This window comes from Akebia trifoliata, chromosome 12, assembly GCF_017979445.1.
Source record: "Akebia trifoliata isolate Shusen 1 chromosome 12, ASM1797944v1, whole genome shotgun sequence".
Lineage (NCBI taxonomy): Eukaryota > Viridiplantae > Streptophyta > Magnoliopsida > Ranunculales > Lardizabalaceae > Akebia > Akebia trifoliata.
In genome coordinates, this window is record NC_141386.1 from 29,736,907 (window position 1) to 29,751,846 (window position 14,940).

General features: G+C 35.7%; 1 protein-coding gene across 1 annotated transcript; it reads left to right on the forward strand.

Annotated features, from left to right (window-relative positions):
- Nucleotides 1-876: 876 nt before the first annotated feature.
- Nucleotides 877-14,935, forward strand: TCP-1 (T-complex protein 1 alpha subunit). Its single transcript, XM_086418091.1, has 17 exons — nt 877-1,094; nt 1,267-1,331; nt 4,064-4,153; nt 4,261-4,347; nt 4,489-4,548; nt 4,848-4,898; nt 5,780-5,875; nt 7,703-7,768; nt 8,053-8,270; nt 9,190-9,286; nt 10,222-10,308; nt 11,467-11,601; nt 11,967-12,071; nt 13,140-13,268; nt 13,379-13,482; nt 14,359-14,449; nt 14,537-14,935. Exons 1-17 carry the CDS (start codon nt 1,022-1,024, stop codon nt 14,615-14,617), a joined length of 1,635 nt encoding a protein of 544 aa, XP_086274217.1. The 5' UTR covers nt 877-1,021; the 3' UTR covers nt 14,618-14,935.
- The last annotated feature ends 5 nt before the right edge of the window (nt 14,936-14,940 follow it).

Below are 14,940 nucleotides of genomic sequence, written 5' to 3' on the forward strand. Positions count from 1 at the left end.
TTTGGATCTACAACACAATAAAGACTTCTTGGACAATAGGAGTATCTCTTTAAGGTTTAATACTCCTTCTCCCATAATTTGTAAGTGGATGGCTTCCTTGGCTCGCCATTGGAAGTTGAACTCTAATGACTCCTTCAGAGGTGATCTTGGTGGGCAAGGGCTTGTTATCTATAATAACAGGGGAAGGTGTCAAGTGTTATTGTGAAATGTTCTAGAGGGAAATTAGTCCTTTGGCACAAACTCAAAGTAATCTTGGAGGGTATTTGTTAAGCTCAATCATTAGACTTGCGATTGCTTATTGTGGAAGCCAACTCACTGTTAGCTATTCAGATCCTTAACCAGGAAATTCAATGCCCATGGAGAGTCAAGTCTTTAGCAAACAAAATCTGAATTCTATGCTTTACATATGGTAACTTTTACTTCAATTTCACTTTTAGAGAATTCAATAGACACACTGACAAGTTTGCTTCCTTGTTAAGTTCTTAAGACAATATGATTGTTTTCGCTTCTAATCTTCTTACCGAGTTGATGCCTATCGTAAGGAAGGATGCCATTAGGACCCCCTATGAGAGATTATAACTCTCTTTTTTCTTGTTTATATATTCTGGTCTGGGTTTGCCTTAACCCCCGATTACTCTTCCTAAAAAAAAAAAAAAGGACGGCCTTGCAAGTCAAAGTTTCATCCTAAAGACTGAGGATGGCAGGTTTTTAACAAGAGGTTAAAAGCAAGGGCAATTCTGTCATTTTAATTTGACTCTCACAGGTCAAGGGTTATGTAAGCAGTTAAAAAATGCATGAGGGTATATCAAATATTCATCAAAACATGGAGGGGCATCTATAAATTACTCAAAACCCAAGGAAAAGCCCTAAGCCCCTAACCCGAACTTTCCCTCCACTTTTTACACACTCTCGCACATCTCCGCCTCTGAACCTCGCTTAAAACCGATCTCTACTCAGAGACCAGATCTAGGGGTTTTCCAAACCCTTCTTCAAAGCTTCACCTCACTCTCTCGGATAAAAAATGGCGTTTTCAGCTCAAACTCCTGATATTCTTGGAGAACGTCAATCCGGTCAGGACGTCCGAACCCAAAATGGTACATTTTGATCTCTTATTTTGATCCAAAAAATGGTGATAATTAGTGGCGATCCTTCCCTTTTTTTGTTTGTTTTGATTCGATGCAAACTTTTCGTATTTTTTGTGTCAAATCTGATAGAGAAATCGTAAATTTTTTTGGGTCTATTGTGTTTTGATCTCTATATGGACAGTCGTGGCATGTCAAGCGGTTGCGAACATTGTGAAGTCATCTCTCGGACCTGTAGGACTCGATAAGGTATCTATTTCAGTTGTATTTCTAGTAAAAAAATTGTATTTTTGTTTTTGTTTGCTTCTCAGAAAACCTGATTTTTCTGTTAATGTTTATATTTTAGAGCTTCGGCTTGTTTTTGAGAGATTCAAGACTAGAAACTACAAATGCCAGCATTGAATGGGCTGTGCATATTTACTTTATTTTGATTATTATTCAAGAGTGAGATCAGGGTTACTAAAATATTGCTAACGAAAAGTGCCTCAATTTAGGAAGTAAGTCAGATGTTGTGGTCAGTCTTAATTGGGGGTGTGATGATTCGGTTGTTGAGAAATATTGATGTTAATTCAGATTAAACGAAAAAAGGTACAAATTTAATTACTCATAGGAGATCAACAGAGAAAGTCCGGATGTAGAATTAATAAAATAATTCATCTTGGATTGACGAAATGCCAATTTTACAGAAAATAAGTAAGGTGGGGAAAACTTATCGTTTGGTAAACCTACACACTTATGCTCTGCATGATGTTCTAAAGGTGATCATGCATTGTTACTTTGTAAGTATGATGTTGCAGTGCCTATCTTTATGATCTTGTATCCATCAAGATTCGATGCATTAAGAGGTTTTTTATTTTATTTTATTTATTTGTAAGTTTCAATTAGTTAGGGAGTTGTCTAACATGGGATTGGGTAGTAGGTGCAGTTACGCTTTGTTGTTTAGTTTATAGGGGTGGTTGCTAAGTTGTAGGAGAAGAGATGTGTTGTATTAAAATTATGATTTGAATAGAAAAGGAGGTCTATTTAATAAAATTCTGTTTAAGTGTGCCTATCTAAAATAAAAAAAAAACTTTTTAGCATAGGTCTCTCGGATTTGGTATTCTCGACCCCCTCCTTTTTAATAAAGTATTTTTACTCATAAAAAATAGAAGAAGAAAAGGAGGCTATTTTCCAGAATTTAGAAGTTATCTAAGGAGAAGTAAACCTTGTATCGTTGCTAAGAAGAAGAAGGCACATAATACTTTTCACGGGTCTTCTCCCAAGATTCAACAATATTTATTTCTCTTACAAGTACTGTAATGGAGAAGAGTAGGGTGGTGATTGTACTCCTAGAATATAGAAAGAAAATTGAAGAAGGGAAAACTAAGAAATTGGGAAAAATGAAGTTTGTAAGCTGATCTCTATATGTTACTTCTATGATGTGAATTCTTTTTTTTGAAGCATGCAGAATGGATGTATTATACGGAGAAGTTCTAAACGGTTATTCTCTCCTTGAGTGACATTTAAGACATTAGCATTAAACCCCAACAATGAACAAACGTGCTTATATGTTATTTAATTGTTATACGAACATGGTTAATCACCTCCAACACATAGAAATGGATGAAATAGTAAATACAATAAGGGAACAAATAAGTTTTGACTAAAACATAGGCCATTTTAGCTCACAACCTAATCGAGCCCGTGTTCATGACTGTCCTAGATGCGGGCATGCAAGTTTGGTTCTCTGCACCTCTCCTCAAAAGGTTTATAAGTCTTTCAACCAAGTGACATGTACAAGTCAAGCTTATTCGAGGTGGGACTCCAAGTCCTCGCGAAAAATAAAATATAAACAACTTAATGAACAAGTAAAGTATGCAGGTTGATGTAGGATTTTCAGAAAAAGTAAACCATTACACCTAACTTAAATTATGAGTCTGAATCATTGTTCTTCACATCATGTACTAGGCTCAACCAATAAATATCAAATGACATATTTAAAATATACACTTTAGATTATGATATTCTCTTTGGGGGATATACCATTGTACAAGAATGACATAGTGATGATTTCAAATTCCAGTGATTCTAAACCCACTAGCAGACATGCATTTACTGGTCGAGGAGGTTCATTGTCATGGAAATCAACCAATTCAACCTACATAGTCCTATCTATTATCGAATTAAAATTTATTGCTTTAGATAAATGTTGGCCCAAGTCTGTGCTTGTAGTATCTATGCATTACGAATTTACAATAGCCAAACGACAATGAATAGCTCCAATAATTGTATACTGGGAGTTCTGGACATATTTATTGAAGACAAAAAAACTGTGTGACAATTGTTTAGGGGTGATAGTGTAACTATTACTTTTGTGAAGTCAAAAGAGAATTTAGCTAGTCCAATAACCAAAGGGCTAGTTAGAGCTCAAGTCTATAGTAAATTGAAGGAGAAGGTGCTGAATACTCTAGCACACCTTAAGTCTACCAGCATTTGGCTGATTGGTTACCACTTATGTTGTTTGGAGTTACTCTGTCCCTAGTCTTTGTCTCATTCCAATTTCAGGTTTTCTGTTATGTAAAAAACCTGGAGAAATAGATTCAGTGAGTTTGATTGTCAAATCTACTCTTAGTACAATTAATTATTCAAGTGACAGGATCCTTTTCCATTTGCTTGTAAACATGGCATTGCTGATTGAAATGGACATTACGAAGGTGACACCTTGGTGTAGTGGTAAGGTTCTGGGTTTAGTAATATCACATACCTGGGATCAAAAAAACCTTCCGTACTTAAACAGCCGAACCTATAAAAAATGGACATTATAGGGAAATTATCCTTAGAATCAATGGCCAATAAAAATCATCATTGTCATTTACATCTTCTTTTATGATATCATTGCCCAATTAGTTCCATCTTGTAGGTTTCTCTTTTTCTGCTTTCTATATACATATGATGGATTGTTACCTAGCCCTAATACTCTTTTCCCTGATTGAATCTTTCAGATGCTAGTTGATGATATTGGTGATGTTACAATCACTAACGACGGTGCTACTATACTCAAGATGTTAGAAGTTGAGCATCCAGCTGCCAAGGTAGACAGACATATTTATGCTTCTTGTTCTAGATTATTTCTGCCCCAGTTCAGCATTAACTTCCTTACCCTTTCCCCATGTTTGTTATTCTCCCTTGAGGAGTATAGGTATTAGTTGAGTTGGCTGAGCTTCAGGATCGAGAAGTCGGTGATGGGACAACTTCTGTGGTCATTGTAGCTGCTGAGTTGCTTAAGGTAAAATAGTGCATGACCAATCAGGGATGTCATAGATTCTGTAATGAAGTTTTTTCTACTTCAGATGGTCTTCGTGATGTAGATTTATGTTCTGGTGAATGAAGAATTAGTGATTTACACTTTCGTCATTCATTTTTGCAGAGGGCAAATGAGCTTGTGCGAAATAAGATTCACCCAACATCTATAATCAGTGGATACAGAGTGAGTTTTCGATACTGAAATCACGATTTCTTGCTTCTCCATTATCACCCTTAACTGTGCCTAATCCCAACTATACTGGTTCACAATGTGGATCTTGTTCAACCATTCAATTCTATCAAGAAGAAATGACTTCTCTGCCTATCAGCATTTTTTTAATAGGTTTAAGTGTGAAGTCAGGGTTTTGATATTGTCATGTAAATTTTGCATCGTCAGAATGTGTTTATTGATAATTTCTTGAAATCTTGTTGATTAGATCTTGTTTCTATATATGCATAATATTTTGTGTTTATTTTGGACAGCTTGCTATGAGGGAAGCGTGTAAATATGTTGATGAGAAACTAGCCGTGAAGGTATGGCTTCACTGATCATTTTTTCTTTGGAAATGTTAATTAGAGTCTCTTAAAAGGGATATATTTCTAATGTATGCGTTTTATATACCCGAATATGGTAGTGTTTGGGTTGAAAGGGAGGGAACAAGGGAAGGAGTGATCAGTGGTCGATGGTTGGAAGGAGGGAGGGTCAAGAGAAAGTGGGAGGCGTTGGGGGTTGTAAATGAGAGAGGAGGAAGAAAGTGAAATGAGAAAAACTCTCACCGGGTTCATAAACCTCAGCATGACCCAAGCTGAGTTTCCAGGATTCTAATCCATGCCCGACTCAATGTCAGGTTGCACCCGTTTGGCTCAGGCAAGGACTGCTCAAGAATCATCCCTGTAATAGGATATGTAATTAGCTTTTATTGTACTCATGGAACACAATCAGGGATTACATTGATATATTCCCTTGAAATGTGTGTACTGCATACCCAGAAACTAACTTATGTCAAAAGGAATTTGCTTATGGTCTAAATAAAATAGGTATCCACATGCCTACACATACATGTGGCGGAACAGACCATTTGATGAGTCCACACTTACGGCTGTGGGTCACCAGTATACAGGTCTTATGAGATTGTGAGAACCATATGGTCTGAAATAGTATGCTGATGGTATGGAAAGAAGCCTGTAATTTGGATGATGTTTATCCCGTAGATGGTGGTTTTGAAATGTTGTATGTGACTATGTGTCGCACTTGTATGAACATACTGGTCTTATTCAGAATGTTCTCTTGAAGGTGCCAGCTTCACCAGCTTACACCTATAAAAAAAAATCAGATTGTTCTCTTATTTCCTTGATTTAAAGTTATGAAACCTTTTCTATTTAGTGGCTAAGTAAATAGGAATGTGTATGCCCAGGTTGAGAAGCTTGGGAAAGATTCCCTTGTCAACTGTGCCAAGACATGCATGTCTTCAAAACTGATCTCTAGCGATAGTGACTTCTTCGCAAATTTGGTGAGTTATTGATGCAATATGGTTGCATGGATTTTTTCTTGTTCAATTTTACTTTTGTTGTTTAGATGGAAATTCATTGTATGCCATTCAAACAAAACATTTGAAATTTATGGCATCCAGAGCAGATTCATGTGACAATGTTGTACATTTGAAACTAGTTATCGGTGCATATCCATTATATGAATCATGTTTAGATACCAGCATTTTAAACTCTCTGAGGTTCTAATTTTTTCTGTAGTTTGTGAGGCTGGGTCTTCAGCACAATGAAGTGTTGTGGCCAGCCTTTGATTGTTTCATAGCTGCTTTTAATACTTTCTGCAGCTTCTCCATGTATGTTTGCAGATTAATATTCTGTAGTCTGGGAAAACCTATTTACTGGTTTTAAGCTTGTTCAGTCATTTTAATGTATACTCAGAGAGATATCTTATGCCAATGTGTCCGACACGCTGCAAAGTGTCAAATTTGTGATCGGGAAATTTGTCCCCTTGAACAACATGGTCAGGGGTTGCAAGCTGTGTAACAAAGACACGGACATGTGCATAGGTGTCCTGCATTGATATGTTGTGTCAATATGACTGTACAGTTCATTTCATATATGTTAAGTGACATGTCTTATAGAATACTTTAGTTCATATTAACTACATTTATAGAAGTAATATATTTAGAAGAGCCGGTATTTATGAAAATTATTCAAACAATATAATAGATAGCTACAAAAAAGTATTTGAATAAATTAAAGATTTCTTTGGAGAAGTATGTTGGCATTATTTGGACGCACATGTATAACAGTGCACTTGCTCCATAGTTGCAGGAAACTCATTGGAATTTAACACCATTTCATGAAGAAGTTACTTATTCCAAGAAAAGTGCACTTGGTCTTGACTTACTTTAGTGTTGATTAATGCATTACAGCAGCAGTTGGCTTTTCTTGGTTGCTGCAAGGGAAAACTTGTTTCATCTGGACATACCATAAGACAAATTAATGAATTCATGATTCTCACATGGTTTACAATAACCGTAATGGAATGGAAATAAAGATTGTTATAACTGGAGTAACTGGACCTGTTAATTTTTTTAAAATAACTCTGGTTCGTTACATAACTGTTCATAGTGGCTGCTATCTTAAAATGGTTGTATTTTATCGTGTATGTTTGTTTTTTAAACAGTTTTCAAATTTTAATGATGACATTATTTTAGTTTTTGAAAATTAACGACTGTTTTTTCGGTTATTTTAAGTTCAACTTGCAATTGCTTACATGATTTCAAATGTAACACTTCTGAAAGTATCATTTCAAGTGTTTGCCCCCACAGCGTTGCACTGTTAGGATGATCTGCTTTAAAATTTGGTTGCTAATTCAAAAAGCAATTTTTTTTTTATGACTTACATTAAACAGTATTTTATCCATTTACATTCTTTAACTAGTATGAAGGTCCCAACTTAGTTAAATTGGTAAAGGTGTGTTGATCCCCCAACGTAGATTCAAATCTCGTGGAACCCACTTTCACGTGGACTACCAACCACTCTTGCTTGCCTAGAAAAAAAAAAATTCTTTAATTAGTATATAATACATATATAATATTAAGCATAGAAAAGAGTAGAGAATTTTTTTTTTATAACTTCTAAATTTGGTCAATTTTGATGAGGAATAATTTTCTATCTTTTACCAATTTTGCAAGTAAAGAAAATAGATTTCATTATACTAACCCTTTTTCATCCCTCATGTTTATTCTAGTCTTTTGTTGCATTAGTCAATCCTTCTCCTCATTCAAATATTGTTCTTTTTTGTTTAGGTGAACAATTGTTAACTTATTTAATTTGTTTTCCAGGTCGTAGATGCAGTTCAAGCAGTAAAGACAGCTAATGCTCGGGGGGAGATTAAATACCCAATCAAGGTTTGTTGTTAGAAGTTCAATTTTCTGTTCAAAGATGGAATTTGTTTATGCCTATATTATCAGCATCATCGCAATAAGTTCTGAATCCATATTTTTAGATTGACTCTTTGTTATTTTATCTTACGTTATTTTGAGTTTCTTTTCCTCCAAGTTGGCCTACTGTACTGCTTTATTAGGTTCACATATCCATTCACTCTGATTAATTATCCTTCTTAATGGTCTGACAGAACATTCGTTTCTGTGATTTGCAAATTCTAATACTCTAATTTTTCTCCATGTTTCAGGGCATTAATATTCTGAAAGCTCATGGGAAAAGTGCAAAAGATAGCTATTTGCTGAATGGTTATGCTATAAATTCTGGCCGTGCTGCCCAAGGAATGCCCACTAGAGTTTCCCCTGCAAGGATTGCCTGCCTTGATTTTAATCTTCAGAAGACAAAAATGCAGATGGGTGTCCAAGTTTTAGTTAGTGATCCCAGGGAACTTGAAAGAATTCGTCAAAGGTGATTACCTTTCAATGGGCTTTCATATCTTTTGCAATGATGTGTTGCAACGTAATACTAATTTGGTTTTACTGAATGCTTTATCATGGATATTTTAATTTTTCTCTAGTTTGAAACATTATGTGAAAATGGTAGAGCCAGTTCAAAATTTAGTTGTCAAACTGATGCAACTTCACCTCTGAAATTTTAGTAGCCTGAGTGCATGTAAGGCAAACCTCACATTCATATTTTACTGTTAAAGGGAAATACTTCTATTTTATAAATGAGGTCTTTTCTAATTGTGGTTTGAACTATTTTTTTTATTATAGATATAGGGTTAGTGGTTAGCAAATGAATTGTGGTTTGAACCATTCTCCACACTAAAGCACATTTATCCCATGTTTTCTTTTTGCATATTATTTTCTCAACAAATGATAAATGATCTCTTCTTTATCTCTGTGGTATTACCACTCACATACTTGACCAACTTACCAAATTGGCACCTTCATGGGTCTACACCAGTGATTGTAATTATGTTAACCCCTTCTTTTTTATATCTGTTTTAACCTTGAATCTGTACTTTATTAGATGTTTCTGGCTTGTATAATTGTCACGGCTTGTTGTAGTCCATTGGTCTCTTTGGGTTTCTTGTGATAAAACCACAATTCTATCAACATATGAATACCGCAGATTTTTGTGAAGGAATTCTGGATTATAGGTTTGCTGAGGCTATTCATGTCCCATTGACCTCTTTCTGCTCATGCTATGGAAAAGATCACAGTTCCTATCGATATATGAATGGAAGTTACGGAACTCATCCCGGACCTGGTTTTATGTTCTCTGTGCAACTGTCTCTCCCAATATCCCTATTCTGTGCATGATGCTGATAAATTTTGCTAGTTTGCTGTAATGAAGTACTGATTTACTAATATCTTTGCAGAGAAGCCGACATGACAAAAGAGCGCATTGAAAAGCTTCTGAAAGCTGGAGCCAATGTTGTTCTAACAACGAAGGGAATTGATGACATGGCGCTTAAGGCAAGCTTTTTCTAATCAAATTTTCTGAGTATGTCTGAACTTGTGTGGTCTCATTGCACTAGCTTGCATGGATGTCTTTTCCAGCTCGTGGGGCGTGATTCTGCCTCTTGCCCTGTTATTGTATTCCAATGCCTGTCTAGGGGTTCACAATTCTCTGGCGCTTATGCATATCCTTACTTATTTTCTGTTGCATATCCTTGCAATTTCTTGGATGAAAGAAGTTGTACTTGGTTTTTTTTGATAAGTATAAGATTTTATTGATTAAAAAGACTAGAGGCTGAGGTGGCCCCTACCCAAGACAAAAAGAAGAAAAAACAAAGAAAAAGGCGACAAAGAGAAACAATAAAACAGCCCACAACAACAAAGCTAAAGATGCGTCAGACTAATCATCGCAAAGAGCCTCCCACTTGAAGACATAATCTTCAAAAAACACGCCTTCAAATTCTTTTCCTCCCTCCTGGAACACTGTTCTGTTTCTCTCTTTCCATATCCCCCAACAAGTTGTACTTGTTGGTTATTCCCCTGCCAACTAAAGTTTTTCTCTTGGTATATCTGACATTTTTCATTTTTCTCACTTGCATGGTTACATTATACGATACATCATAGGTACGATGTTTCACCTCAGAGAGGTTATGATATATGATACATCATATGTATGATGTTTTTACTATACTGGAGATTTGGCTCTAGATTGTGTTGAATGGAGAAATAGGATTTGATGTTGCCAACCCGAATATTTGTTAGGCATGATTATTGTGACGACTGCAGAAGGCTGAGACATTGTTGAATGTCCCTTCCCATTCTGTTCATGTCCAACTATTCTAAGCCTCTCATATCCATGGAGTACATGTGTACATAGCTGTGCATGTGATATTTTAAACTGCATACTGTTATGTTTTTACTAATGGATTTTGTTTTCTCAAATGTTATTTCAGTACTTTGTGGAGGCTGGGGCTATTGCTGTGAGGCGTGTCCGCAAAGAGGATTTGCGCCACGTTGCCAAGGCGACTGGTGCGACTGCGGTATGTTTCATATTCCTCATTCTTAAATGATTCTGCCTGTTAAGGTGCTTACATGTTAGGTCTGTACCTTGAGACTCTTTGGACCCCTCTTCAAGTAACGAGTAAACCTTCTAGAGGAGATCCTTTTGGAAGCCTTAGACCATGTTATGAGAGATCATTTGCTTGTAACGCATCTATTGCTTTTGTAACGCGTTGCACCGTGTAATCAATATTATATCAACAAAGTTGCCTCCGGGCTTTATCTCGTGTTGCCTCGTTTACTTGTTTGCTAGCTACGTGTGTGTGGTGTACGATCATTTTACAGGCTTGCAAGTGGATTTGACCCCCTTGCGCCGCACGACCCCGCTTCGAAAGAATAGGGCCGTGACAGTTGGGGTGACGGTATAAGCCTCCAACTCCTTTGGGAACATTGATCCATACCTATGGCCTATGCTACCTGGTTTGGCGATATCATTGAAGATTATTACAATTTATTTATTTATTTATAAATATTAGATGTGCTTGATGTCATCCCCAACTAAAATATTATTATCTAAATCCAGATTCTGAGAACTTTGGACCATTTTAGAAATAGTATATTATTCGTGTTATAAATTGACGTGGTTTTGGACATTAGTCATTTATATTATATAATAACATTTGGTATTTTCACTGTAAGTCCTAAAATATGATAGAAAACAAGTAAGCATTCTTTAGTGCAGTCTGACGTAGTCTATTTTCAGAATATCTGTGCCTTGCATATCAGCGTGATAAAGTGTGATATTTACATGAATGGTTATAAGATTCATTTTATAATTATACATTTATACCCTAAACATTTTTTTTTTCTATTATATTTATTACTAAAATGTTGATGTGATTGTAAGGTTCATTTTAGCCTAAACATGTATTGTGACTAAAATATTGTTATTGATGAATGTTTTGTATTTTTTTGCCGAATCATTAAGAGTAAGAGAGAATAATGTGGTTTAAAGTAGTGAGAATGGATTTGAACACATGAACGAAGAAAAGACCTGGCTTTAAACAGATTGACAAGGCATTGATGTTCCTGAGATTTTTTTTTTTACTCCTTTTTCTTACATCTCATCTCCAATAATTTTCGCATTTCTTACTTTATCCTGGCTATCTTGTGCTTGCTCCATGATCCTTCCTTGGCAGGTCTCAACATTTGCTGATATGGAAGGAGACGAAACATTTGATTCGTCACTCCTTGGATCTGCGGATGAAGTTGTGGAAGAGCGCATAGCTGATGATGATGTGATTCTGATAAAAGGGACAAAAAATTCTAGTGCGGTGGGTGATTTATTTGAGTTACCGTATTTTTTTTCTCATCAATTATCATGCTATACGAAGACATCATATTTTACAAAGTCAAATGAAATCTTTTATATTAGAAAATATATTAGCAATACTAAAATACAAGGATCTTAATTTTGTAGAAGTAATCATCTGCTAAGCCACCCAATGTTTCTCTTAATAACCCTTCGAAAGTTGTGTCCTACTTGACAATTTGAGGATTGAGGAAGTCTTTGACACCTGGACCCATTCTCATACCACAAGTACCCACCTGAGCAGCATAGCTGCTTATTGTGGTTCTTACACAAAAGTAACGATAATTTAATATACATTTCTATTCTTCTTGGTTTGTCTTTATTCAGGTATCATTAATCCTCAGAGGCGCAAATGACTACATGCTTGATGAGATGGATAGAGCGTTGCATGACGCCATCTGCATTGTTAAGAGGACCCTTGAGTCCAATATGGTATAAATTCAACTCTAGTGAAAAAATTGTTTATGTTGTTAAAAATTCCATTTTCTGTTTGTTTCCTGTCTAGAAGCTCTGTTTTAGTTTCGGTAGTGTGATTATTTGCATTTTGAAATTCAAGAACTACCAATCAGTTATGCATCTTCATGTTTATTGATTTGGATTTGAAGATGATTCGAAAACAATTCTCCCCTGATACCATCATTGTCACCCAATATGAAGTTTTATTGAAAAAGTCTTGTTTTAATTGCAACTTTTTTCCTTCACCGAATAATCACAACTTATTGAAAAGTCGCAAAATTCACGATTAGAACTTGAAGTGTGTGACTTTTTTGAAAAAGTTGTCACTTAGTTAAGTTGTTTTTTCAAATGATATTAAGTTGTTCTCAGTCTCCTCTCTCTCGGTCCATCAGCAGCACGACTTGCAAGAACGAGATGAAGAAGAAAGTAGAAGCCTAAAATCGAATTTCCTGGTTCCCCTCCCCCCCCAGAGATTGAAGGTCTTCCACAGTGCTTCACTTAAATTCACCAGGAATCAACAATGATTCACCATGAATCACTGTATTCTTTTTTCTTTCTAAAACCCCCTGATAATGAAAGATTTTTTTACGATGAATCATTGTGATTCGATTATAAAATTAATGGGAGTTTTTAAATTATAAAAATTGGAATAAATGGATAATGTATGTTTTTCCCCCAGATTTTTGTTGTTTTTTCCCCTTGAATTTTACCCTTGTTGACTTATTCCCAAACTTGGTGATTGGATACCGTAAGTTTCATCGTGTAATTCATTGTTCAATAATTCATTTATGACTTATGACAACATATAGATGGATGTCTCACAGGCATGGGCTGGGCCTCAGAATTTGATGGGTCCCTGTTGAGAGATTTCATAGGTCAAATCTAGATCAGTTGATCTTAACCATTCAAAGTTTTACATCTTCTAGAAGGCTCCAACAATATTAAATTTCTTTTGGTGGCCCAAAAAGAAATAAGGGAGCTGTAATTATCTTTGTGGTATACTCACAATGCATAGTTAACTAACCTGTTGTTTTTCATCGACAGGTGGTTGCCGGTGGAGGTGCCGTTGAGGCTGCTTTATCTGTGTACTTGGAGAATCTCGCAACAACTTTGGGGTCCCGAGAACAGTTAGCAATTGCAGAGTTTGCTGAATCTCTTTTAATCATACCAAAGGTTTGTGCTGATTGATTTTACTAAATGTTGTTCCTTTTACTTCTCGTGGAGCTTAATTTGTTTTTGAGCTTTTTTGATGCTGAAGTGGTTGGCGGGTGTATTGGCTGCAGGTTCTTGCTGTGAACGCTGCAAAGGATGCAACCGAGTTGGTTGCAAAACTAAGGGCTTACCATCATACTGCACAAACCAAGGCAGATAAGCAGCATCTTTCAAGGTATTCTATGTTACTTCTTAGAAATTACCTTTGCAGTTGCTTTGTTTGAGTTACATTTAAGGATCACCTCATTGATTGAGCCACAGACCAGTATTATTTTATTTTTATGAGATTTTCCACAAAATTTTCTACCATGAAACATGATTTAAGATGTTTTCTCTATTGATTCGATACCTGTATCGACTAGCACAGACATTCACAAATTGGTATGCAGATTTTTTACTATTTGAAAAAAAAAAAAGGGTTTTCTGCTTGTTATTTGACTTTTCTACATACATACCCATTTTGCTATAATTCTACACATTGGTGAAATAATAGCTTAATGATCATCTAATATTTTTTCTATATCCTGTTTTACTGTCGTTTTAATATATATTCCAACTAAGAACAAAATTCAAGTTAAATACCTATGCATATTTAGAATGATAAATGGGCTTATAACGGCAATCATTTTCCATTCCTCTACAACTCTATGGGTGTCTTTTACCATGAAAACATTGCAGATTCTAGTGTTTTTCCCTGTTTTACAAATTGGGATGTTTTTGTTTTCTTGGACAACGTTATTTTGTGAGAAGGCCCATTGAAGATCAAATTTTAAGGGTCCACATTTCTTCATTCCTGTTGAAACCAAAATAAAGTTGATTTTGGACACCTTCCTCAACCTGGCTTGTGGATACATGTACTGATACCCAATCGTTTCTCCCTTCAAAAACAAGTCATCTTCAACCAATGTCATTGTTTCCTTTAAGCCTCCTCACTTCATGTATGGAAGCATAAAATTTCTTATTTTTGTTTCTGTTGTCCCTGTCCCAATGTAATTATGAGTAGCCATATCAGCTCGACTTTATTGTTAATATCTACTCTTCTATATTGCAGCATGGGGCTGGACCTTTTGAAGGGAAGTATTCGCAACAACTTGGAAGCTGGTGTTATCGAGCCTGCTATGAGCAAAGTGAAGATAATACAGGTAGAAACAGAAACACATAAGAAGTAACCAAGCAGTTAATTTGTTTGGTAACGGCCTAATCATTTTTTTTTTTTTTGTGAATGTTAGTTTGCCACTGAAGCAGCTATAACAATTCTTCGAATCGATGACATGATCAAGCTCATGAAAGATGAACAGAATGAAGAGTAGGGCTCAACCTAGAGAAAACCCAGGTTACTGTTCTGGTCTTGTGTGCGTGTTTGCTGGGGGTGTTGGTGGCAAAGATTATGGGCCTTTGGAAGGGTTTCCCTTTTCCAATTTTTGAAATTTTCTTTTCTTGCCATCCACTGTTACATATATTTAGTTTGTGATTAAGGGACTTCAGAAAATCTTTTCCTGTTTTTTAATTTTATGTTCATTTTGCTAGAACCCTAAAGGTTGCATTTCTAACTTAATGATTTATGGAGAAGTTCAGAAAGGATAATTTTTGTGTGGCATGATTGTAATATTATTGTGCCCTTATTATCATGTGT

What these genes read in the sequence shown, in the direction of transcription:
- TCP-1 (XM_086418091.1), top strand. Translation starts at nt 1,022, where the DNA reads ATGGCGTTTTCAGCTCAAACTCCTGATATTCTTGGAGAACGTCAATCC. An exon ending in TTGAGCATCCAGCTGCCAAG is followed by an intron (nt 4,154 to 4,260) that starts GTAGACAGACAT and finishes TGAGGAGTATAG; the next exon opens with GTATTAGTTGAGTTGGCTGA. An exon ending in ATGAGAAACTAGCCGTGAAG is followed by an intron (nt 4,899 to 5,779) that starts GTATGGCTTCAC and finishes GTGTATGCCCAG; the next exon opens with GTTGAGAAGCTTGGGAAAGA.